Genomic DNA, 23,446 nt, shown 5'->3' on the forward strand with positions numbered 1-23,446 from the left:
TTGACTTCATTGCTATGCACTCCGAAGCCCATCTAAATACCCCATCCGAAGTTTTTTTTACCTTAGTCATTTAAACATTTATGGAGATATTAGAGTTTTTCGAATTGCTTGTTACAGGAGTGAATGGTACATGTGATGTATCTCGTAAATTGCACCACTAAACGTGCAAGTAATCTTACCAAACTAGTACAGTAGTGTAAATAGGTTATGTACTCACAAAACGCTGCATCAGAACATTTGTAAGTCCACCATGAGTGTTTTAAAAACACGTTTTAGCCGATCCCTACTAGTCTCAGAAACTACAAATGGCGAGACGTCGACGTCACTTCCCTGGTTTGAAAAAAGCTCGTAAAAGTCCTCCTACAAGTTGACAATTTTACGTGCTTTTTTCAAACCAGGGAAGTGACGTCGACTTGTAGTTTCTGAGACTAGTAGTTCTCGGGTAAAACGTGTTTTTAAAACACTCATGGTGGACTTACAAATGTTCTGATGCAGCGTTTTGTGAGTACATAACCTATTTACACTACTGTACAAGTTTGGTAAGATTACTTGCACGTTTAGTGGTGCAATTTACGAGATACATCACATGTACCATTCACTCCTGTAACAAGCAATTCGAAAAACTCTAATATCTCCATTAATGTTTGACTAAGGTAAAAAAAACTTTGGATGGGGTATTTAGATGGGCTTCGGAGTGCACAGCAATGAAGTCAATTCTATTCCGAACCATCCCTTTAATACTGTGTTGTTACCTTAAGGATCCACAGCTGTTTATTTTTTGTTTGTTTGTTTAGTGATAGTTGTTCACGAGTCCTTTGTTTGTCCTGAACAGTTAAACTGCCTGCTGTTCTTCAGAAAAATCCTTCAGGTCCCACAAATTCTTTGGTTTTTCTGCATTTTTGTGTATTTGAACCCTTTCCAACAATGACTGTATGATTTTGAGATCCATCGACACTGAGGATAACTGAGGGACTCATATGCAACTACTACAGAAGGTTCAAATGCTCATTGATGCTTCAGAAGGAAACACGATGCATTAAGAGCCGGGGGTGGGGGGGGGGGGGGGGGGCATGAAGATCAGGGTAAATTTAACTTATTTTGTCTTCTGGGAAACATGTAAGTAGCTTCTGAAGGGCAGTACTAAATGAAAACAAATGTGATATTTAGGCAAAATAAGAAAAATGTACACGTTCATTATGTTCAAAAGTTTCCCCCCCCCGGCTCTTAATGCAATGTTTTTCCTTCTGGAGCATCAGTGAGCGTTTGAACCTTCTGTAATAGTTGCATATGAGTCCCTCAGCTGTCCTCAGTGTGAAAAGAAGGATTTCAAAATCATACAGTCATTGTTGGAAAGGGTTCAAATACACAAAAATGCTGAAAAACCAAAGAATTTGTGGGACCTGAAGAATTTTTTTAAAGAACAGCAGGCAGTTTAACTGTTCAGGACAAACAAGTGACTCATGAACAACTATCACTAAACAAAAAAACACAGCTGTGGATCATTCAGGTAACAACACAGTATTAAAAATCAAAGGTTTGTAAACTTTTGAACTATTATTTTCTCTTGTTGACTATATGTGAACATCTTATATGTGAAATATCTTATTCAGGCCAGTACTAAATAAAAGAGTAACATGCACTTTGTCTGCTCCTTCTTATTTTGATAAAAAAATGAACATTTTGCAGATTCTGTAAGGTGTATGTAAACTTTTGAATTCAACTGTACTTCACTTATAGTCCTACCGAAGCCTTCGTGATGAATGGGAATGCAAACAGACAGTTTTCTCTAGGTATTATAGATTTTGTAAGAGAGTCTGAGGGGAACGTGTGACTCGGACAGAACTGGAAATATCAGAAAATTCTTCTCCAGACCATTACTTTCCCGCCTGCAGACAATCAGTCTTCCCAACTGCTGACTCATAGAGCATAACGGTGGTCGAAACGTCTCATTCGGTCTCTCTAATAGGATATTTGAGGGGATGAAGCTTGTCAGCAGCTAATGCACTGGTGGTCACAGTTTAATAAAAAACCAATTATGCCACAATCTGATATTAGCAAAGTAAAAACAACTTATTTTCTGCTTGTGGCATTTCTTAAAATTCATTAAGATATCATGGATCCATATAGTGTCATATTAATTCAGAAACAACAGTTGATGTTTTGATTTTATTCTTGATATAATGTGCACATAGTACTTCTCTCCTCACAAAAGCGAACTCATTAGCCCCTCACATTGACGCTCACCTTGACTCATGCCAAGATGCGGGTCACCATGGAAACATAGTAGAAGAAGAGAGGAGGAGGTTGAGTGACTCAGTAAAAATGAAAACACTGATCATGCCGCTTCCTCACCCTGCCTGAACCTCCCCACCAGCCGCAGATAAACCTCAAGACACTGAGGCAGTGACTGATCGAGGTCATTCCTGCTGTGAGATGCTTGATGTTTTTGATTTTATATAATCTCATTTTTTTGTTTGTGCCAGACACTGGAGGGATCAGTCCTGTTACACAGCACTTTTTGAACACAAATTAAGATATTTTTGATGAAATCCGAGAGCTTTCTGACCCTGCATAGACAGCAATGCAACTAACAAGTTCAAGGCCCAGAAAGGTAGTAAGGACATTGTTAAAATAGTCCATGTGACATCAGTGGTTTAAGCGTAATGTTATGAAGCTATGAGAATACTTTTTGTGTGCATAGAAAACAATAATAATGACTTTATTCAACAATTTCTTCTCTTGTTGTTGCGTTTCTGTCTATGCAGGGTCAAAAAGCTCTCAGATTTAATCAAAAATATCTTAATTTGTGTTCAGAAGATGAATGAAGATCTTGAAGATCTTGGAATGACATAACAGAATTTTAATTTTTGGGTCCCTTTAAAGTTTCTTTTAAAACATCTTATTGGCCTCAGACTTTAAAATGCTGGTGAATATCACAATAATAATACATGACTACTATGATTTCCATCTTTAAAATCAGTGAGTTTAATATTTTATCCAATATATTCCGATGAGACGTGGACGTGAAAATGTGCTGAATAGGAATGACACAGCTGTATCTTTTAGCCACCTGCAGTTCATTAACAGGAAATGCACAAAGGAGCAGCTCACTGTTCTCAAAGGGCTTCGAAATGCTGAGTAACTCTCAGTGCAGATCACACCTAAGAGCTGTGAGGATATAATCAGGCATTAAAACTGATACTTACCAAAGCAGATGAAAAATGAGAAGATGTTGGTGCTAGGAGTGTCGACAAATACAAAAAAGTTTAAATATATTTTAATTCTTTAAAAGACCTCTTTTGATATGTTCTGCATTACTCATAATATCCATTAGATGGCAGCAGCTCATCATTTTATATTTATTAAGGAGATTGGGAAAGACTGAGAACACAATAAAAAATAAAAAAAAAGTAGTATTAAAAAAATTCAACTTTATATGCCTGAAAAAATGAACAAAACATCCATTAGTCCTGGACAAAGCAATTTTGGCCAATACTTCATCTATTATTTTGTTCCCAATTAGGAAACATGTCTATTTGTGCCCTAGGACAGCCACTGAATTCCCCTTTAGTTTGAATGTCATTGATCTATGCTAAGGTGCATGCTGAATATGATACGCTCGAATCGATACTGTGGTCCCATTTGCACCATCAGCCCGGGAGACTCGTGTCTGACAGGCCTTGAGCCACGGAAAAGCACAATCTGAGACATTAACCTTTAGTGGTTGTTAACCTTGTATCACCCCACAGACCAGTCATCACAATCTGATCTAAGCACACATCATGCCCTTCAGCAGGGTCAGAGGGCTTCAGTCCACCTCCCAAGCTTTGTTCCATCTATTTTTTTGTTGTCGCAGTTTATTAGTGCTCTTTTGTTGTAAACCTAGTAAGCTTTACTAGGCACATAGTTCACATGTAGCTTATTGAAGATGATGTGCTTCCGGGCTTGCAGTAATAGTATTAAAAATTTTTTGAAAAACTTAAAACATCTTAAAAATATATACTGTAGCAAAACACTGGCAACTTTCTGCAGGTTAGATCATGACGCCAATAGGTGGCGACAAGAGACTGTCTTTGTAAGCGAGTCATTCAATTGTTCATTCAATTGTTCATTCAAACTGTTGATTCTTTCCATGGATAGTTTACCCAAAAAAGAAACTTCTGTCATTAATTATTCACCCTTGTGTGGTTCCAAACCCTTAAGACCTCATTTTCAGAACACAAACTAAGATATTTTTGATTAAATCTGAGAGTTTTCTGACCCTGCATAGACAGCAACGCAACTGACATGTTCAAGGCCCAGAAAGGTAATAAGGACATTGTTAAAATAGCAGTGGTTCAACCTTAAATTTTTGAAGCTATGAGAATACTTCATGTGCGCAAAGAGAACTATGAATAAAATAATGACTTTATTTAATAATTTCTTCTCTTCTGTGTCAGTCTTTGATGCGCATTCGGGTACTGGTTCAAATCAATAAGGCTGGGCAAAAAATTGCAAGTCACCCTCTGTCAAAATCTTCAGACATACAAAGACTGTTTTATGTACAGCGTGCGTCTGCTGAGATTGAATAAATTGTTGAATAAAGTCGTTATTTATACAAAAAGTATTCTCGTAGCTTCAGAAATTTAAGCTTGAACCACTGATTTCACATTTACTATTTTAACAATGTCCTTTCTACCTTTCTAGGCTTTGAACATGGTAGTTAAGTTGATGTCTATGCAGGGTTAGAAAGCTCTCGGATTTAATCAAATATATCTTCAATTAACGACAGAATTTTCCTTTTTAGGTGAACTAACCCAGGAACAAAACAAGTCATTGGCTGCATCTAAGCACTTCTTAATAAATATTTACATTAAAAAGTTTGTTCTATGATTGAGCGTAGTATGAATTGAATCCAGACTACTGTTTGAGTACATTCTACTCTTTTCATATACTGCTTTTAGCCTACTATATTAATAGGGAAGTATGTGAATATAGATGCAGCCATTGTTTTTATGAGTGAGTCATTAAATTGTTCACTCAACTGTTTCATTAAAATATAATTCAGGAACAAAACACTGCTGTTGGTTGTTGTTACAAGATGCACAGTAGCTCTGTTATGGCTTCATTCTGAGTTATCTTCGTTGGCAAAACAAAAGCAACTTACATTATTGTCTCTAAAATGTAATTCACTCAACGTTAACTTTCTGTTTATTGAATAGAGTGCTACAGTGATGATGTATTTTTGTAGGCCGACCCGGACTTTAGCAATTACACACGTGCCCTTAACAAAAACTCAAAAGAATTTTAGTAGTCTAATTGAGGCTATAAATTAACTACATCATGGTCACATGACTTCAAAGTCACCACTTCTGACAACTCTTTCAATCAAAACATTTTCCATTAAAGGTTTGAGTTAATAGTTTGTGAGCAAAACTAGTGAGTAGAGAAGATTTCTTGTTTGGTGTGTTTACCATAGACTGTAAAAAATATGGACGTAGTGTCCGTGACGTCACCCGTAGGTTTCTGAAGGGTGATTTTGAAGCTGGCGGGATTCGGCCATCGCCATCTTGGAATCGCGTCATCGTGCGTCACTTCTGGATAATCGAAAATGGGCAAAGAGGCGGGACATGGGTGGAGCTGGTTTCTGAAACCACACCTGCTTAGCGCGACAGTGGTTAAAGCTGGGGCAATCCCCCTGTCACTCAAGTGGCCACGCCCCCTAATTATGCAGAACTTTAAGGCTTAATATAACTTAAACAGATGAGTTATAAACAAACTTACCCCCCTCACAGTTAACATGAAGGGCGAAATTAGCTATATAGACCAAAACTACTTTTTGTACCAGGCTGTAAACATATTTTTTTCTGCTGTAAAGTTGGGCATTTTAACATGGGGCTTAAAGTACATGACTTTATTTTTTCAGACACATACAATCAGAGTTATATTAAAAAATGTCCTGGGTGTTGATATTTTGTAGTCCAATAAAGTGCATCCATCCATCATAAAAAGTACTCCACACAGCCCCGGAGGGTTAATAAAGGCCTTCTGAAGTGAATCAATGCATTTGTGTAAGAAAAACTAGTAATTAACTGTCGTACACATGTTCACAAGAGAGTGGCTTTCCAGCGGATGATGTAGGACATAGGCGAAGGCAGAAGTGAAAAACATGGAAGCGCAGTGTAGAGAGCAAAACAAAACAGTGGTCACGAATTATAAGTCCAAAACTAGGATTTGTAAAGAAAAATGCCAGAGGATTTTCGATATAAGCTAAGAGGATAATCATTTTCCTTTGCTGTAAACAAAACTTGGTTCTCATGAGACTAGCATCTTCTTACTGGAGCCATGCGGAGTACTTTCTATGATGGATGGATGCACTTTATCGGACTTCAATATCTTAAACCCTATTCACTGCCATTATAAAGCTTGGAAGAGCCAGGACACTTTTAATATAACTCCAATTGTATTCATCTGAAATAAGAAAGTCATTAGAAGGCTTGAGCATGAGTAATTTTCATTTTTGGGTGAATTATCCCTTTAAGAACCGCCTGGGCTTGTGCTAACCATAAACCTTATTTCACTAATTTAACCAAAAAACCATTCACTGCCTTCAGAACGATGAAACCGATGAAAATGATCGTTTGAAGGGTTTTGGCTTACAGAAACATATCATCTCTGCAGAACTCTATTGTTTAAAGATTATGACATTTACAATCGCTGTTGGTTTGAACGTAATCTGTGATTACATGCAGTCTCGTGCCTATATATCAGAACAAAAGCACATTTTGCTAAATTACATTGTCATTTGCATGAAATTTGTCTCCAGCTACTGAATCATTCACCTCCTTCTGACAGCAGCTTAAGGTTTAAAATGGATAGTGAAGCACTTTCTCAGCAGTTAGGAAATGAATAGCATGCTAGTCTTTGAAAAACAGCTTCTCACTTTTATAAAACGGCCTTACACCGAGGCACATTTGAGCCTTTATGATTCTGCCTCAGCTCAACCCACTATACAGATCAAGGTCCGTCCCGCCCAACACACACACTGCAGCAGTCAAACACTGGCTCTGCAGCTCCTCCTGACACAGCTCTTTGATTACCATTGTGCCAGGCAGTACAGTGGAAGCAGGACCCGTGCAAACACACATGCTGGACTCCCCATGGAGAGATTCTTAGTGCTGCATTAGCTGCATATCGTGTGCGTTATCTGTGAGCTCGCTGTAAGCAAGATCACTGCAGTGTGACCTTGGGCTGGCAATATGTGTGTGAACAGCTTGATTCCAATTGAAACTAGTTATTTATGTGTGGCATGCAAGGAAATAAATAGAAAATGTATATCATTTCATTGCAACTCTTAATTTAGTTTTGAGCTTTATGTGTTTATACAGTAGATTTTGATATAAACTTCTGACTTCATTTGCATTCCCTCTACCGCAGGATCTAGATGTCATCCTTTCAATCGGACTGACCTCTGACCTCGGCTGAGAACTGGGCGGAATGTCTGGTTATGAAAAGCTGCAGTTGTTGGTCCAGGTCACATTCTGATACACTGATGTCCCAGGAACGGATACCTGCAGGTACAAAGAGAAATTTTACATGATCAATATGAGCAAATTACCTAAAGTTTACATATGTATGCAATGTTTATTCTCACCCACACAGTTTATATTTAGGTTGTAATATTTCAACCCCAGTTTTTCTATATGGTATCAGATATCTGCAATACAGTTCTAAACATTAGATTTACTGTGTTGTGCTCAGAATATTCACTGAGTGTTACATAAGATCCCGAAATTTTAGATGTGTCTTAAGCTCCTTCTGCGCTGAACTTCAAAGTCCAAATTGGAGAATTAGGGAATGAAATGAAATCTCTATGCCTCTTAACTCTCCTCGGCTGTGTCCTTCCTCCTCTCTTCTTCATACAGATGAAGGGCTATTTTCCTCAGATTCTGTTTTGCTTTGTAGATGAAGTGTAAATCTTGCAAACACTGCAGTGTTTGTCCTCAGAAATGCTGTATCATTGGGATTTAAACCAGGTAATGACCGCAGAGATGAACCGATACTTCTGTTTTCTCAGAATAAAATTTACAAGAAACACAAGACATTCCTTAGAGTATTGATTTGATTCTCATCGATATGCTAATTTGCTGATTAAAAGTCTGTCAGGAGGAATGGGATAATCCTCAGATTTCTAGACATCCAAATATTAGAGAATGCTGCAGAGTGAGCCTGTCTGGATTGTAAATGTACTAAATGTGAGTAGCAAAACAAGTATACCATAGTTAAATCTGGATATTATATTCTAACATGGCTGTTTCTCAGGTTTGTGCAGTTGACAGTTCTGATTTGCTACTATACTGTAACTTAAGGACTTTTTGTTTTATAATCCAAAAGTCCAATTGTACAGTCAAAAGCCAAGCTTTTTGATCATTAAGCGAAATCCCAGTACATTGTAAAAAGTTTTCACCAGATTCAACTTAAAAACGTCTAGGTTACGTAGGTAACCCTCGTTCCCTGAAGGAGGGAACGGAGACGTTACATGGGAATTCGCTTAGAATCCAATCATCTCTGAGCCTTATACAAAAGGCCAATGAAAATTGGCGAGTGGCATTTGCATGACGCGCCACGCCCCGTACATACGGGTATAAATAGCGACGTCATGCGCCAGTCAGACAGGTTCTTCGCTGAGGAGCCGGATTGAGCCGGCGTCAGCGCGACGACAGGGACGTGGCAGGGGATGTAACGTCTCCGTTCCCTCCTTCAGGGAACGAGGGTTACCTACGTAACCTAGACGTTCCCCTTCAGTCGAATCACTTCGACGTTACATGGGAACTGACCCTATGGAACAAGCCACGTCCCTGCGCCGCGTTACGCAACGACCACGTGCCGGCAGGCGGACGTGTCAACAGGCGGACGTTAACGTAACCTTCCCAACGCCCTGGGGCCCGAGAAGGGGGGCCCCAGGGATGCCAGAAACTGAAGCAGGGGTTGGGGGGGCGGAGACATGAATTCTGTCCATGTGAAAGTAAGAAATTCAATATATCCATAAGGGGGTTTTAGGGATATACGAGGGAAACAGAGGCCTTCTGGTTGACCCCTGGAAAAATATAGAGAAAAATAGCCACAACCTGCGGGGCGAAGGAGACCCGGCAGGAGCACAGTCAAGAGCTACTCCGCGTCTAGCCCGGACTGAGGGGCATGGAGGACCCAGGTTCGCCGGAGGGAACAAACTGGGAGATAGCGCACGGATCACGTGGGAATGGCGCAGCAAGCCGACACTAGCCGTCCTCCCGGTCACCTGTCAGAACTCGGGAAGAGACGGCCTCTAAGCGAAGGTTGTAAAACCTGGCAAAGGTATTTGGTGTCGCCCAGCCGGCAGCTCTGCAGATGTCCGCTAATGAGGCGCCATGTGCCAACGCGTAGGAAGATGCAACACTCCGTGTGGAGTGGGCATGCAAGCCTAAGGGGCAAGGCTCTCCCTGATAAAAGTAAGACAGGGAGATGGCTTCTACCACCCAATGCGCCAACCTCTGTTTGGAGACAGCATTCCCTTTCTGCTGACCTCCGAAGCAGACAAAGAGCTGCTCGGTGCGTCTGAAGTGCCGAGTGCGGTCTACGTAGGTGCGCAGAGCACGGACTGGACACAACGATGCTATAGCTGGGTCTGCCTCCTCCAAGGGCAGAGCTTGCAGGTTCACCACCTGATCGCGGAAAGGCGTGGTGGGAACCTTGGGCACATAGCCGGGCCGGGGTCTCAGGATGACGTGAGAATCGCCGGGCCCGAACTCCAGGCACGCTTCGTCGACAGAGAAAGCTTGCAGATCCCCCACCCTCTTGATGGAGGCCAACGCAGTCAGGAGCGCTGTCTTTAATGACAGAAACTTAAGCTCAACTGAGGCGAGGGGCTCGAAGGGAGGTCCCCGCAGGCCCTGGAGGGCGACGGAGAGGTCCCAAGAGGGTACGAGGCGCGGTCTGGGAGGATTGATCCTCCTAGCGCCTCTGAGGAATCTAACGACCAGAGGGTGCTTCCCTAGGGATGATCCATCCACTGCATCGTGATGTGCGGCAATAGCGGCAACATACACTTTGAGAGTCGAAGGGGACAGCCTGCGCTCCAACTTCTCTTGCAGGAAGGAAAGCACTACTGCAATCGTGCATCTCTGAGGGTCCTGTTCTCGTGAGGAACACCAGTCGACGAATAGACCCCACCTCAGTGCGTACGCCTGCCTTGTAGAGGGGGCTCGGGACTGAGTGATGGTTTCTACCACGGCCTGTGGAAGGCCGGCGAGGTCTGAAGCGTCCCGTCCAGGAGCCAGACGTGCAAGTTCCATAGATCGGGACGTGGGTGCCAGATAGTGCCCATCCCCTGAGAAAGAAGGTCCTTCCTCAAGGGGATTTTCCAGGGAGGGGCTGCCGCGAGGGAATTGAGTTCTGGGAACCAGGTCCTGGCAGGCCAGTATGGGGCGACCAGGAGAACCTGCTCCTCGTCCTCCCTGATCTTGCACAGGGTCTGTGCAAGGAGGCTCACTGGGGGAAAGGCGTACTTGGGCCCCGGAGGCCAGCTGTGGGCCAGAGCGTCCCTGCCGAGGGATACCTCGTTGAGGGAGAAGAACTGCTGGCAGTGGGAGGATTCGGGGGAGGCAAACAGATCTATCTGGGCCTCCCCGAAATGCCTCCAAATCAGCTGGACTGACTCGGGGTGGAGTCGCCATTCTCCAGGGAGGGTGGACTGCCGTGAGAGCTGATCGGCTGCACGGTTGAGTTCCCCCGGAATGTGAATGGCACGTAGCGATTTCAGCCACGTTTGACTCCAGAGGAGCAGACGGCGGGCGAGTTGTGACATGCGACGAGAGCGGAGGCCGCCCTGGCGGTTGATATAAGCCACAGTCGCAGTGCTGTCGGTACGCACAAGTACGTGCTTCTGACGCAACGTCGGTCGGAAGCGACGAAGGGCCAGAAGCACAGCCAGCAACTCGAGGCAATTGATGTGCCACTGCAGTCGAGGTCCTGTCCAGGAGCCCGAAGCTGCTTGCCCGTTGCACACAGCACCCCAACCCGTGGTGGAGGCATCCGTGTAAACCACGATGTGCCTGGACACCTGCCCCAGGGGTACTCCGGCCTGGAGAAAGGCAGGGTCTGACCACGGGCTGAACAGGCGGCGACACTGCGGGGAAACGCCAATCCGGAGTGTGCCACGGTGCCATGCCCGTCTCGGGACTCGGTCGTGTAGCCAGTGCTGAAGCGGTCTCATATGAAGCAACCCCAGCGGCGTTACCGCGGCCGCAGCTGCCATATGCCCCAGGAGCCTCTGAAAAGTTTTTAGAGGAACCGCTGTCTTGTGCCTGAATAAATCTAGACATCTCAGCACCGACTGAGCGCGCTCGTTGGTGAGACGGGCTGTCATGGAGACCGAGTCCAGCTCCACACCGAGAAAAGAGATCCTCTGCACTGGGGAGAGTTTGCTCTTTTCTCGGTTGACCTGAAGGCCCAGGCGGCTGAGGTGCTGAAGCACCAGGTCCCTCTGGTCGCATAGCACCTCTCGAGAGTGGGCTATCAGAAGCCAGTCGTCGAGATAGTTGAGGATGCGGAAACCTGACAGCCAAAGAGGGGCCAGGGCCGCTTCCGCAACCTTGGTGAAAACGCGAGGAGAGAGGGACAGGCCGAATGGGAGAACTTTGTACTGGTATGCTCGACCCTCGAACGCAAACCGAAGAAAGGGCCTGTGGCGAGGAAGAATCGAGACATGGAAGTACGCGTCCTTCAGGTCGATGGCTGCAAACCAATCCTGGGGACGAATGCATGTGAGCATGCGCTTCGTCGTGAGCATCTTGAACGGCAGCCTGAGAAGGGACCGATTCAGGACTCTGAGATCCAGGATGGGTCTTAACCCACCACTCTTTTTGGGCACGATGAAGTAGGGACTGTAAAACCCTGACCTCATCTCGGCTGGAGGGACAAGCTCGATCGCATCCTTCGCCAGTAGGACTGCGACCTCTGCACGCAGGACAGCGGCGTGGGTGTCTGAGTGGACACGAGTGTGAAGGACACCTCTGTACCTGGGCGGAGCTTTGGCGAACTGAATCGCATAGCCGAGACGTACCGTCCGTATCAACCACCGCGAGGGGCTGGGGAGCTGAAGCCAGGCCCCCAAGCGCCTCGACAGGGGTGTCAAGGGAACGTTGACCGACGTGACCGTGGTGGGGCAGCCTAGGGGGGGAACAGGAAGGGGAGACAAGCTGCTCTGAGCAGGGCCTACCTTCTTCCCAGGTTCCCGCGCTGGCGAAAGACAGCTCCGAGTCCGGCTCCGAGAGGGCATCCTGGTGCCGCCCGGAACGGGAACACGGGGCCGAGGCCCCGGAGGTGAAGGAAATTGCTCTTTTATTGAAGTTGTGGGTACCGCCGACCCGTGGGCCGGCGGCAGCGTTAAAGTGCACAACAACCCCCGGCCCTCCAGCGGGAGCGGGGACGTAGATGTTCTCGTCCCCTGAAGAACAAACTTCTCCACCTCCGGGTTGCCCGCGTCAGGGACGTTTCGCGGCTCTTTTGCGGGTGTTCTTTGCAGGTCCCTGAGAGGCGGGCGGCGCCGCACCCCCGCGGCCGGCTCGACGTCGGGCCGTCTCCTTCTTGGGTTCAGCAGGCGACGGAGCAGGTTTGGTGGGGGCCGCGGGGGGGCGCCCTCGGCGACGAGCGGGGGGAGGCTGAGCCACCGGCGGCGGGATGGGTCTAGACTCGCGGCGGGGCAAGATGTGTTGAATGGCCTCCCTCTGCTTCTGGACTGCCGAGAACTGCTGGGCAAAGTCCTCGACAGTGTCGCCGAATAGGCCACTCTGGGAGATAGGAGCGTCAAGAAAGCGAGCCTTGTCGACGTCTGCCATCTGGGCCAGAGTGAGCCATAGGTGTCGCTCCTGGACCACGGCTGTGGACATCACCTGACCAAGGGAACGCGCCGTGACCTTCGTCGCCCGTAGGGCGAAGTCGGTGGCGGCGCGGAGTTCTTCCATAACCCCCTGGTCGGGACCACCCTCGTGCAGCTGTTTCAGGGCCTGGGCCTGATACACTTGAAGGATCGCCATAGCATGCAGGGCGGTGGCGGCCTGTCCAGCGGCGTGGTAAACGCGGCCCGCAAGAGCGGACGAGCGCTCGCACGCCCTGGACGGGAGATGCGGACGATCCCTCCAGGTGGCGGCGCCGCGTGGGCACAAGTGCACCGCCACAGCGCGCTCGACCCGGGGAATCGCTGCATACCCCCTGGCCGCCCCGCCATCGAGGGTGGCGAGGGGAGAGGAGCTGGGGCGGGGCCGTGATGAGAAGGGGGCCCGCCAAGATCTGGTCAGCTCCTCGTGCAACTCCGGGAAGAATGGGACCGAGGGGGGGCGAGGTGGAGCCGCGGGGGCCCTCCCCAGGAACCAATCATCCAGCCTAGAAGGATCGGCCGGGGGCGCCTGGGGCACCTCCAAACCGATCCCCCTGGCGGCCCGGAGGAGCATAGCCGATAGCTCGACGTCCACCTCAGACGGAGCGGCCACCTCTGGAGGGGGCCGCGCCGCCGAAGCGTCCGCCTCGCCAACCGACTCTCCCTCTGATGCTGCGGTCGACATCTCATCCTCCGCAGGAGCACCGAAGGAGACGCTCAGCCCGCTGGGCGGGGAAGCGTACTGCTCCGGGAACTCGACGGGACCACGCTGTGTGACAGAAGACCGCAGGGCTTTCTGGGCCGGCGGTGCGTTCTGCACGGTGACAGTTAAGTCCCCCCCGCGTCTCGCCGCGGTGGCCGAAAAGCATTGACGGCTTAACGACAGACCGCGAGAGGAAGGCGGGGGGAGCCGCCTCGCGAACGAGCGGCGGGACTTCAGCGTGCTCATGGTCATGCATTCGCAATGAATGCATTCACCATCCATGAACGCTGCCTCAGCGTGCTCACTCCCCAAACACGTGAGGCAGTGATCATGTCCGTCCGCAGGAGGGAGGAAACTACCGCATCCTGAAGCGCACGGCCGAAAAGCCATTCTGAAAAGAACGTCTTGCGGCCGCGAGAAATTGCTCTTTTAGCTCCCGGTCTGCCCAGGGAAAAAGCCGCGGGGCGGCTGTGCACTCAACGGGACTTTCTCGCTGGAATGCAGTGCGGCTGTAATGGCCGTGAAAACGGCAGCCCGCAGGAGATCGCTGACGGCCGCCAAACAGAAAGCTCTTTTAGTCTTGGCAGCACGTCAGGAGAGAGAGCAGGAACTCTTTTGAAGAACTCTTTGTAGTAGAAGTCTCGTAGAGAGAGAAATAGCAGGCTCAACATCAGACGGATCTGAAGCGAAGAAGCTGTCTGACTGGCGCATGACGTCGCTATTTATACCCGTATGTACGGGGCGTGGCGCGTCATGCAAATGCCACTCGCCAATTTTCATTGGCCTTTTGTATAAGGCTCAGAGATGATTGGATTCTAAGCGAATTCCCATGTAACGTCGAAGTGATTCGACTGAAGGGGAACCTAAGTTCAGCCGCTGCCTTAAATTTTTAAGTTAAATCATTTTAAAACTACAAGTCATTTTAAGTCATTACAATAAAAATGAGTTGATTTAACTTAAAATTGTAAGGCAGCTGCTAAACTTGAGTTTTTAAGTTGAAACTGGTGAAAACTTTTTACAGTGTAGTTATGAAAAGAAAATGTCCATTCAGCAAACCAACTTTTATGAGATAAACAAACTTCTTTGCACTACAGCGAAGAAGTTTCAATAAAAAGTAACCAGCAACTATATTCTTTTCTGAAATATGAAAACACTGCAAACTAGTTATGATGGCGTTTTATCGCCGCGTTAAAAATATATATTTTGAGGAAAGTAAAAATTATGAGAATGAAGTTGTAGCACTATGAGAAGATGAGTATATTTTGAGAAAAAAGTCAAAACTACAAGAGTAAAGTCATTGCAAATATGAGAATAAAATCTAAATATTTTAAGAAAAAAAGTCAAAACTACAATAGTCATAGCAAATACGAGAATAAAGTCTATATATTTTGAGACTAAGTTCAAAATGATGAAAATAAAGTCTAAATATTTTGAGAATAAAGTCAAAATTAAGAGAATAGTCATAGCAATACGTGACTAAATTCAAAATAGTTAAAAAAGACAAACTAAAAACTACAAGAATAAAGTCTTTGCAAATATGAGAATAACGTTGAAATATTTTGAGAAAAAAGACAAAACTACAAGAATTAAACCGTAGCCAATACAAAAATAAAGTAGAAATTTTTTTAGAATAAAGTTCAAAATTACAAGAATAAAGTCATATAGCAATACAAGAATAAAATCTAAATATTTTAAGACTAAAGTCAAAATTATGAGAATAAAGTGGCAATATTTTAAGAAAAAAAATTAAAAACAAAAAAAAAATCTAAATACAGGGCTCGAAATTAACTTTTTTACTTGGTAGCACTGGTGCTCCCAACTTCAAAAATTTAGGAGCACCAAAAAAAAAATTAGGAGCACCCAATTTCTTTTTAGTAATGCACCGGTCTTGATTCCTCATGGCCGATTCTGATTGCCGATGTTTTAAAAGCAAATGGGCTGATTCTGAAAGCCTTTTTTATATATTTATTTTACGCCTTAAGCAAGGGACAAGAATGAATGAAAATTTGAGTACATGAACCAGATGTTTATTTTCTCTATTATAGGTACAGCCATTTAAATTAGAGGCAACCACTGCATTTTTAAACAATCTACAGTATAAATAACAAACAATAAACAAAACAGTTCTTTCTTAGTCGTGTAGACAATAAATGCAGCCATAATTTAAATAGGCTACTCTTTCAATAATCAAAGTGCAAATAGAGACCGCATTTTTTAAAGCATGATACAGAGCTATAGACAACTACACAACTTATTATAGCCCACATACTAATAACAGCCTAGATATGTTATGTAGCCTAATTAGCACACATTGTGGAGTCGCTCTCTAAACGTGAGATATTAAAATTGCTTTTGAATGCACGTGCGCATTTTACTTTTGGTTTTGTTTTAACTATCGCGCGAAACTCTCGGCAGCACTGAGCGTGCATTCTGCAAATACAAGACATTACTTTAACAAAACAATTTAAAAGTGGGAGGACACAAACAGGATTTTGAAAAGCGTGTCCCCAGTGGAAATTAAGCCCCTGCGTGAGTGGAACTCTGCCACTGAGTTATCATCTGATGTGGATCATGTATGCCGCGTTCGCGTTGCACAGTAGCCTATATTCAGACTGAGGCTCCAGAGTTGCATCTGATAGAATGTGCGCTGTAGCACGAAATACAGTAGATTTCTTCAAAAGCAGATTGTGGAGAACTTTTAATTGTCCACAATAAAAAAAAAAATTGTCATATCACACCCCTAATTGCAATAAAGTTTGGGCAAATCCGGAACAGAGATCGAGAGGTTGAGGTTGAGAGGAAAAAAAAACGTCCGGTTCCTAGTTCAGTGGAGCGCAGTGACCCTGTCAGGGACTGATCAACGGCTAATATCTCAAATCTGCATTAAAGGTAATAATGTAAAGATGAAGATTACATGGTTATGTAATGTTGGAGAGAACAGCGAACCTGTCACTGCATCAGCTCACAGCAGTCTGTGCACTAGTAAGGCTTACTAAAGTTTTGTAAAGAAACCAAACCCAGTTGCACCACAACAATTTCTCGCACTCGCACAAATGCTCCCAAATATATAATATAAAACGGTCGCAATTTCGAGCCCTGAAATATTTTGTGAACAAAATAAAAATTATAAGGATAAAGTCAGAACAAAGTTGTAGTAACATGAGAATAAAATCCAAATATTTTGAGAATAAAGTCAAAAATACAAAAATAAAGTCAGAACAAAGTTGTAGCAATACGAGAATAAAGTCAATATTTTGAGAATTAAGTCAAAATTACGAGAATGAACTTTTACAGAATAAAGTTTAAGCAATTATGAGATTGAAGTTATAATATTAGGCTATATAAAGTACAGCCTATAATAAAATATTTCGACTCCATTCTCATAATTTCGATATTACGACTTTAATCACATCTTAGATTTGTATATTTTTTAACGTGGCACTAAAATGCTGTTGTAAGTTGATGATTTCTGTATTGTAATAAAAAAAAAAACATAAGTAGCACTGGTATATTTGTAGCAGTAGCCATCAATACTTTACAATACAATATTTTCTTTTATGCCAATAATCATTAAGATAAGAAGTAAAGATCATGTTCCATGAAGAGAAAGGTAAATTACCTACCAAAACAAACAAACAATATATATATTAGGGGTGGGCATAGATTAATTTTTTTAATCTAGATTAATCTAGATTAAATCTTGGAATTAATCTAGATTAATCTAGATTAAAATGGCTAATTTGAATTCTGCTGAAGGCATTCAGAATATGTGTGCTACCCAAATAATGACTTAAAGTCTTTGAGAATGGATCATAAAGCTCATAAAGCTGTTCTATGATAATTTGTTGATGAAAATAAATTATGTTCAATTAGATGTACTTGTGTTTACTAACTAACTAACAATGAAATTATTTTTTCTCCCTATTAGATTGTGTTTTTTTTAACGTCAACACTATACCCAGCCCATTACATGTTACACCGTACTTTTATTTTGACAGGTTGCCGTGAAGTTTCTGTGTCATACAGTATGATATGATGCTAGTTTTCTCAAATGAAACGGTATAAGTGACACTCACAGCAGTTTGGGAGATTGAGTTTATCTATTCATGTGAGATGAAAATGCCAAAAATTACCGGGAGCGTCACGTGTGTTTCAGTATGCCTGTAGTAAAAGCTCGTCTCCATCATTCATACATACAGCTAGGCAAACGGAACATACCGGATTCATATTAAAACGGTCTTTTTGCATTTCAGTTTTCACATACACTAGTCCATATCGCGATTTGAATTAAGTGACTGACCAACATTTGATTTATGAATCCAAAAAACGACGAATTTACGTGGCATTTCGCGCTATAGTAGATTCGGTTTTTATGAATGGAGGACGACTCGACCCCGTCTGTGTTTTGGCGGAGGAGACTTAAACGCGCGACCATATTCTACAGTCTTCGGTATACATCCGCGTTAAACTATCAAGGTGAAAGTCATCATAGCTTGCGTAGTTTAGACCCAGCTCCCAACCCAAATTTGAGAATAGATTAACGGCGATATTTTTTTTTATCGCGCGATAAGAGTTTCACGTTAACGCAGCACGTTAACGCCGATAACGGCCCACCACTAATATATATATATATATATATATATATATATATTTTTTTTTTTTTTTTATTAGTAATAATAAGAACTTTATTTAGACAACTTTAAAGGCGATTTTCTCAATATTGCACCCTCAGATTCCAGATGTTCAAATAGTTGTATCTTAACCAAATATTGTCCTATCCTAACAAACCATACATCAATGCAAAGCTTGTTTATTCAGATTTCAGTTGTAAAAAATAACCCTTACGACTGGTTTTTGTGGTCCTGGGTCACATATTTATTTGCTGATGTTAAACCAAAGAACAAGTAGTAACTTCATTTGGCCACTTTTAATTTGATTGTAGATTAAAAATAAAATATTGAAAATCTGAAATAAAATTTTTGAAATCATAAAATCAACTAGAAATAATGTAAATGATTGTAACAAGATAAAAGGCTAAAAACTAAGACATTTTAATTAGCAACTGTGCAAGCAAATTAGTGTTTGCATCAACTGTTTGTCTTTTTTAAAGAAACATTTAACACGTTAGATGCTTCTTAGACGCTTAAGCTTAGATGTTTCTATTAAATAACAGGCTACTAAAAAGTACAAATATGTACTTTTAAAGTACTATGTATAATATGTGTCATTTAAGGGTAAATAAGATAGCTTCTATACCTTAAGGTACCGCCCCAGTGACAGCTTTTCCAGAGATTGCATGCACCTTTTCCTTGACTATTTAATACTTAAATAAATAAACACTATGGACACTCCTACTGCCATAATTAATCACCGGCCTACAGTACGTTTAAACACCCGCCCAAAAACATAGTGGTAAATAAACAACATTGTATACAGCAACCTTATACAGACCATCAAAACTGCAGCCTCATCAACTTCATCAAAAAAAGCACAATTCATGGCGCAGTGCTCGGTGCAGTCGAGCGAGGTCGCCGCAGTGTGCTGCTGCTGCTGCTGCTGCTGCTGTTGAACTAGTATGCAATGGTCTCATCGGATCATATAACCCTCCAAAGAAGTACACATGACAGGCGATGCCTATAAGTTACTTAATTATGTCTATTAAGCAAATGTTATCATTGGGAATCATTTGGAAATTAGCATTAGCAATGTCGTTTGTACTGAAGCACGTCAATAATTACATGAACACGCCCACCGCAGCATAGTATGCAGCTTATATAGATATTAACTTCAATTGTATGAAGTTAATATGAAGTATGCAAGACATTCCAGTTATTTTTAACAATATAATACCAAGTGATACCATAATGACTTAATAATTAATTAATTTAAATAGGTGTAAGGATAAAACGGTAGTCTATCACTACGTATTCATTCAACCAAAAATTTAATAAAAAAAAAAATCATTAACCGTATTTATGAGTTGAGGCATGGTTGAAATTAGGGGCTCACCGCGCTCTATGTGCTGTTTGGTGGTGTGCAGCTGGTGCTCTGTCGCGATCTCTCCGATCACGATGAGCATGTAAAAGTTTCCCTGGCGGGAGGTCGGGCCGCGGCGGCGGAGCTGGCCGGGATGCTGAAGCCGCTCTTCGGAGCCCGACTGCTCGCGGTCCTCGTCCTCTTCCACCGCTGCTAGCGCACCTCGGGGCGGGATCTCCATGGAAACAACCCCTCTCGCCGACGCCGGGCCTGCAGCTATCTCCATGACAACTGCTGCCACCTGCCCTGTCTGCAAAGTTAAGACAGGGAGGGCTGCTGAAACTATGCGAAACTAGGCGCTGTTTACCTGCGTCTGATTGGCCAGAACACCATGCAGCTGTGTGATGTCACGCACGACGACTGAAAAAAATAGCGTCGCGATGCAAATACGACGCAACATTATTAACTCAAATCATGTGCAGTAGAAGGTAGCCACGTGAATATTCATCTGTATTGAATAATTTATGATTTTTAATAGCTATTTAATCAGGTTTAATAGTTATTCCTGTCTATTAAAGTAGGCTGTGGTTATATATAGGTATTTAATGATTTATTTCAAAATTAGATAGATAGATAGATAGATAGATAGATAGATAGATAGATAGATAGATAGATAGATAGATATATAGATAAAGATGCAGTGTAAAAAATAATTTAATATTACTTGCATCTCTTTGTTATTAATTGTGAAATTTACTAGCAATTACTGAGTGATTTTTCCCCCTTGCCATTTTATTATTTATTTTTATTTTTATTTATTTTTTTCAGTGTAGTATAATCATTTAATAATATATTAATTGTAAATATAATATTGTTTTATTCAGATAATCCTAAAAGCTTTGCGCTGTACACTGCCAAAATAAATATACAAGTTGACATATAAGTTGATGTTACAAATGAAATGCAAGTTAGTTGTCAAAACATAGGCACTGGAATTAAAATATTGTTTTACTTATTTTTTTAAACATAAATACAAAAATGATGGTTAGTTGCCTATGTTTAGTTGCATTCTGACATTTTCTTATTTTCTTTTTTGTAAAATTAGTATAAAAGTATTGTTGCTTATGCTGCTTTTATTACAATTAGTCAATATTTTCTTGATAAAACACATCAAAACACAAAAAAAGCTGTGCTTCCAAATTGAAATAGAAAATACAGAGCTTAAAGCTTAAGCAGTGTTCATATATAATTAGACAATAATAATAATAATAATAATAATAATAACTAGTCTAATTATTGTGCTACAGAATTCAGGAATGTCTTGAATAAAATGAAATAATATGAATAATCTCAACATCAGGGAAATATTAAATATAAACATTTTTTACTAAATAAATGATAATATATCATTCTTCTCATTTATAAAAAAATATAATAATGTGTCACCCAAAACATAGTACACATGAATCCTATTTTATTTTTTATTATATTGTATATTATATATATATGTATTTTAAACTGTACCGTAATTTCTACTTTATTTTTAGTTAAACATTTAAATAATTGTTTTGTGTATTATATTGATTATATTCTAAATTAAATATTAAATTAATTAATTCATAATTTCAGATGTATTTTAAATTATATATCCTGATTTCTTTTTAAATATAAACATTTAAACATGTTGCTGAATCCTATTTTATTTTATAATTTTTTTTACTTTAAAATATAAATTAATTAAACAATGTTTTTAAATGAATTTTAAACTGTACTTTAATTCCTACTTTATTTTCTAACTAAAATTTAGAAATAATTGTAATTATTTTGTATATTATATTCTAAATTAAATATTTTAAAATAATAATTACTTATGTACTTTAAATTATATATCCTAATTTCTTTTTTAATCTAAATATTTAAACATGTTGCTAAATCCTATTTTATTTTTTTAAATATTAATTTAATTAACAATGTTTTTAAACATATTTTAAATTGTACCTTAATTCCTACTTGATTTTTTAAACATTTAAATTGTAATTATTTTATATATTATATTGATTGTGTTCATATGTATTTTAAATTATATACTCTAATCTGTTTTTAAATATAAACATTTAAACATGTTATTGAATTCTATTTTATTTTATTATTTGAAAATATAAATTTATTAAACAATGTTTTAAATGTATTTTAAATTGTACTTTAATTCTTTTTTTCAACTAAAAATTAAAATCTAATTATTTCGTATATTATATTGATTATATTATAAATTATTAAATATAAAATATTCAATTAATAAATACTTATGTATTTTCATTATATATCCTAATTTATTTTTTAATATAAATATTTAAACGTTGCTTAATTACTACTTTAATTTTTAATTAAACATTTAAATGTAATTATTTAGTATATTACACTGATTATTTTCTAAATTAAATATTCAATTATTAATTTCATATGTATTTTAAATTATATATCCTAATTTCTTTTTAAATATAAACATTTAAACACGTTGTTGAATCCTATTTTATTTTATTTTATTTTATTTCATTATTTTAATTCGTTTTATTTTTATTACTTTAAAATATTAATTTAATAAACAATGTTATTGAATGTATTTTAAATTGTACCTTAATTCCTACTTTGTTTTAATTAAACATTTAAATAATTGTAATTATTTAGTATATTATATTGATTGTATTTTAAATTAAATATTCAATTAGTAATTTCATATGTATTTTAAATTATATAGGCTACCCAAATTTATTTTTAAAATATAAACATTTAAAATTTGTTGCTGAATCCTATCTATTTTATTTTAAAATATTAATTTAATAAACAATGTTTTAAATGTATTTGAATTTGTACTTTAATTCCTACTTTATTTTTTGATTAAAAATTTAAATATAATTATTCAGTATATTATATTGATTATATTCTAAATTAAAGATTCAATTAGTTACATATGCATTTTAAAATATACATCCTAATTTATTTGTCAATTTAAACATTTAAACATGTTGCTGAATCCTATTCATTTTATTTTAAAATATTAATTTAATAAACAATGTTTTAAACGTATTTTAAATTGTACTTTAATTCCTACTTAATTGTCATTATTTTTTATTATATTAATTATATTCTAAATTAAATATTCAATTAGTAATTTCATATGTATTTTAAATTATATACCCAAATTTATTTTTAAAATATAAACATTTAAAATTTGTTGCTGAATCCTATCTATTTTATTTTAAAATATTAATTTAATAAACAATGTTTTAAATGTATTTTAATTTGTACTTTAATTCCTACTTTATTTTTTGATTAAAAATTTAAATATAATTATTCAGTATATTATATTGATTATATTCTAAATTAAAGATTCAATTAGTAATTACATATGCATTTTAAAATATACATCCTAATTTATTTTTCAATTTATTAAACATTTAAACATGTTGCTGAATCCTATTTATTTTATTTTAAAATATTAATTTAATAAACAATGTTTTAAACGTATTTTAAATTGTACTTTAATTCCTACTTAATTGTCATTATTTTTTATTATATTAATTATATTCTAAATTAAATATTCAATTAGTAATTACATATGTATTTTAAAACATATATCCTAAATTATTTTTAAATATAAATATTTAAACATGTTGCTGAATCCTATTTAAATATACATTTGTTGCCTGAAGCTCAAGCAGCTTTCATAGATGATTAGGCAACAACAACAATAATAATAATAATAATAATAATAATAATTAGTCTGATTATTGTGCAACAGAATTCAGAAATGTCTATTAAATAATAAAGTAATAACATGAATGTGTAAAATAACACTAACAGACTGACTGCATCAA

At 39.8% G+C, this 23,446-nt stretch overlaps 1 protein-coding gene across 1 annotated transcript in view; it reads right to left on the reverse strand.

Annotated features, from left to right (window-relative positions):
- The window catches only part of map1ab (microtubule-associated protein 1Ab), a 57,207-nt gene extending 37,343 nt beyond the window's left edge, over window positions 1-19,864 (reverse strand). Inside the window, exons 1-2 of the mRNA XM_073831440.1 lie at window positions 19,605-19,864; window positions 7,449-7,550 (exon numbers count right to left, since the gene is read on the reverse strand). Of these exons, the coding sequence (XP_073687541.1) occupies window positions 7,449-7,550; window positions 19,605-19,857 (355 nt within the window). The 5' untranslated portion in view covers window positions 19,858-19,864. The remainder of the gene's footprint in view (window positions 1-7,448; window positions 7,551-19,604) is intronic.
- Between the last annotated feature and the right edge of the window lie 3,582 nt (window positions 19,865-23,446).

The sequence above is a fragment of the Garra rufa genome, chromosome 25 (assembly GCF_049309525.1).
Source record: "Garra rufa chromosome 25, GarRuf1.0, whole genome shotgun sequence".
Taxonomy (NCBI): domain Eukaryota; kingdom Metazoa; phylum Chordata; class Actinopteri; order Cypriniformes; family Cyprinidae; genus Garra; species Garra rufa.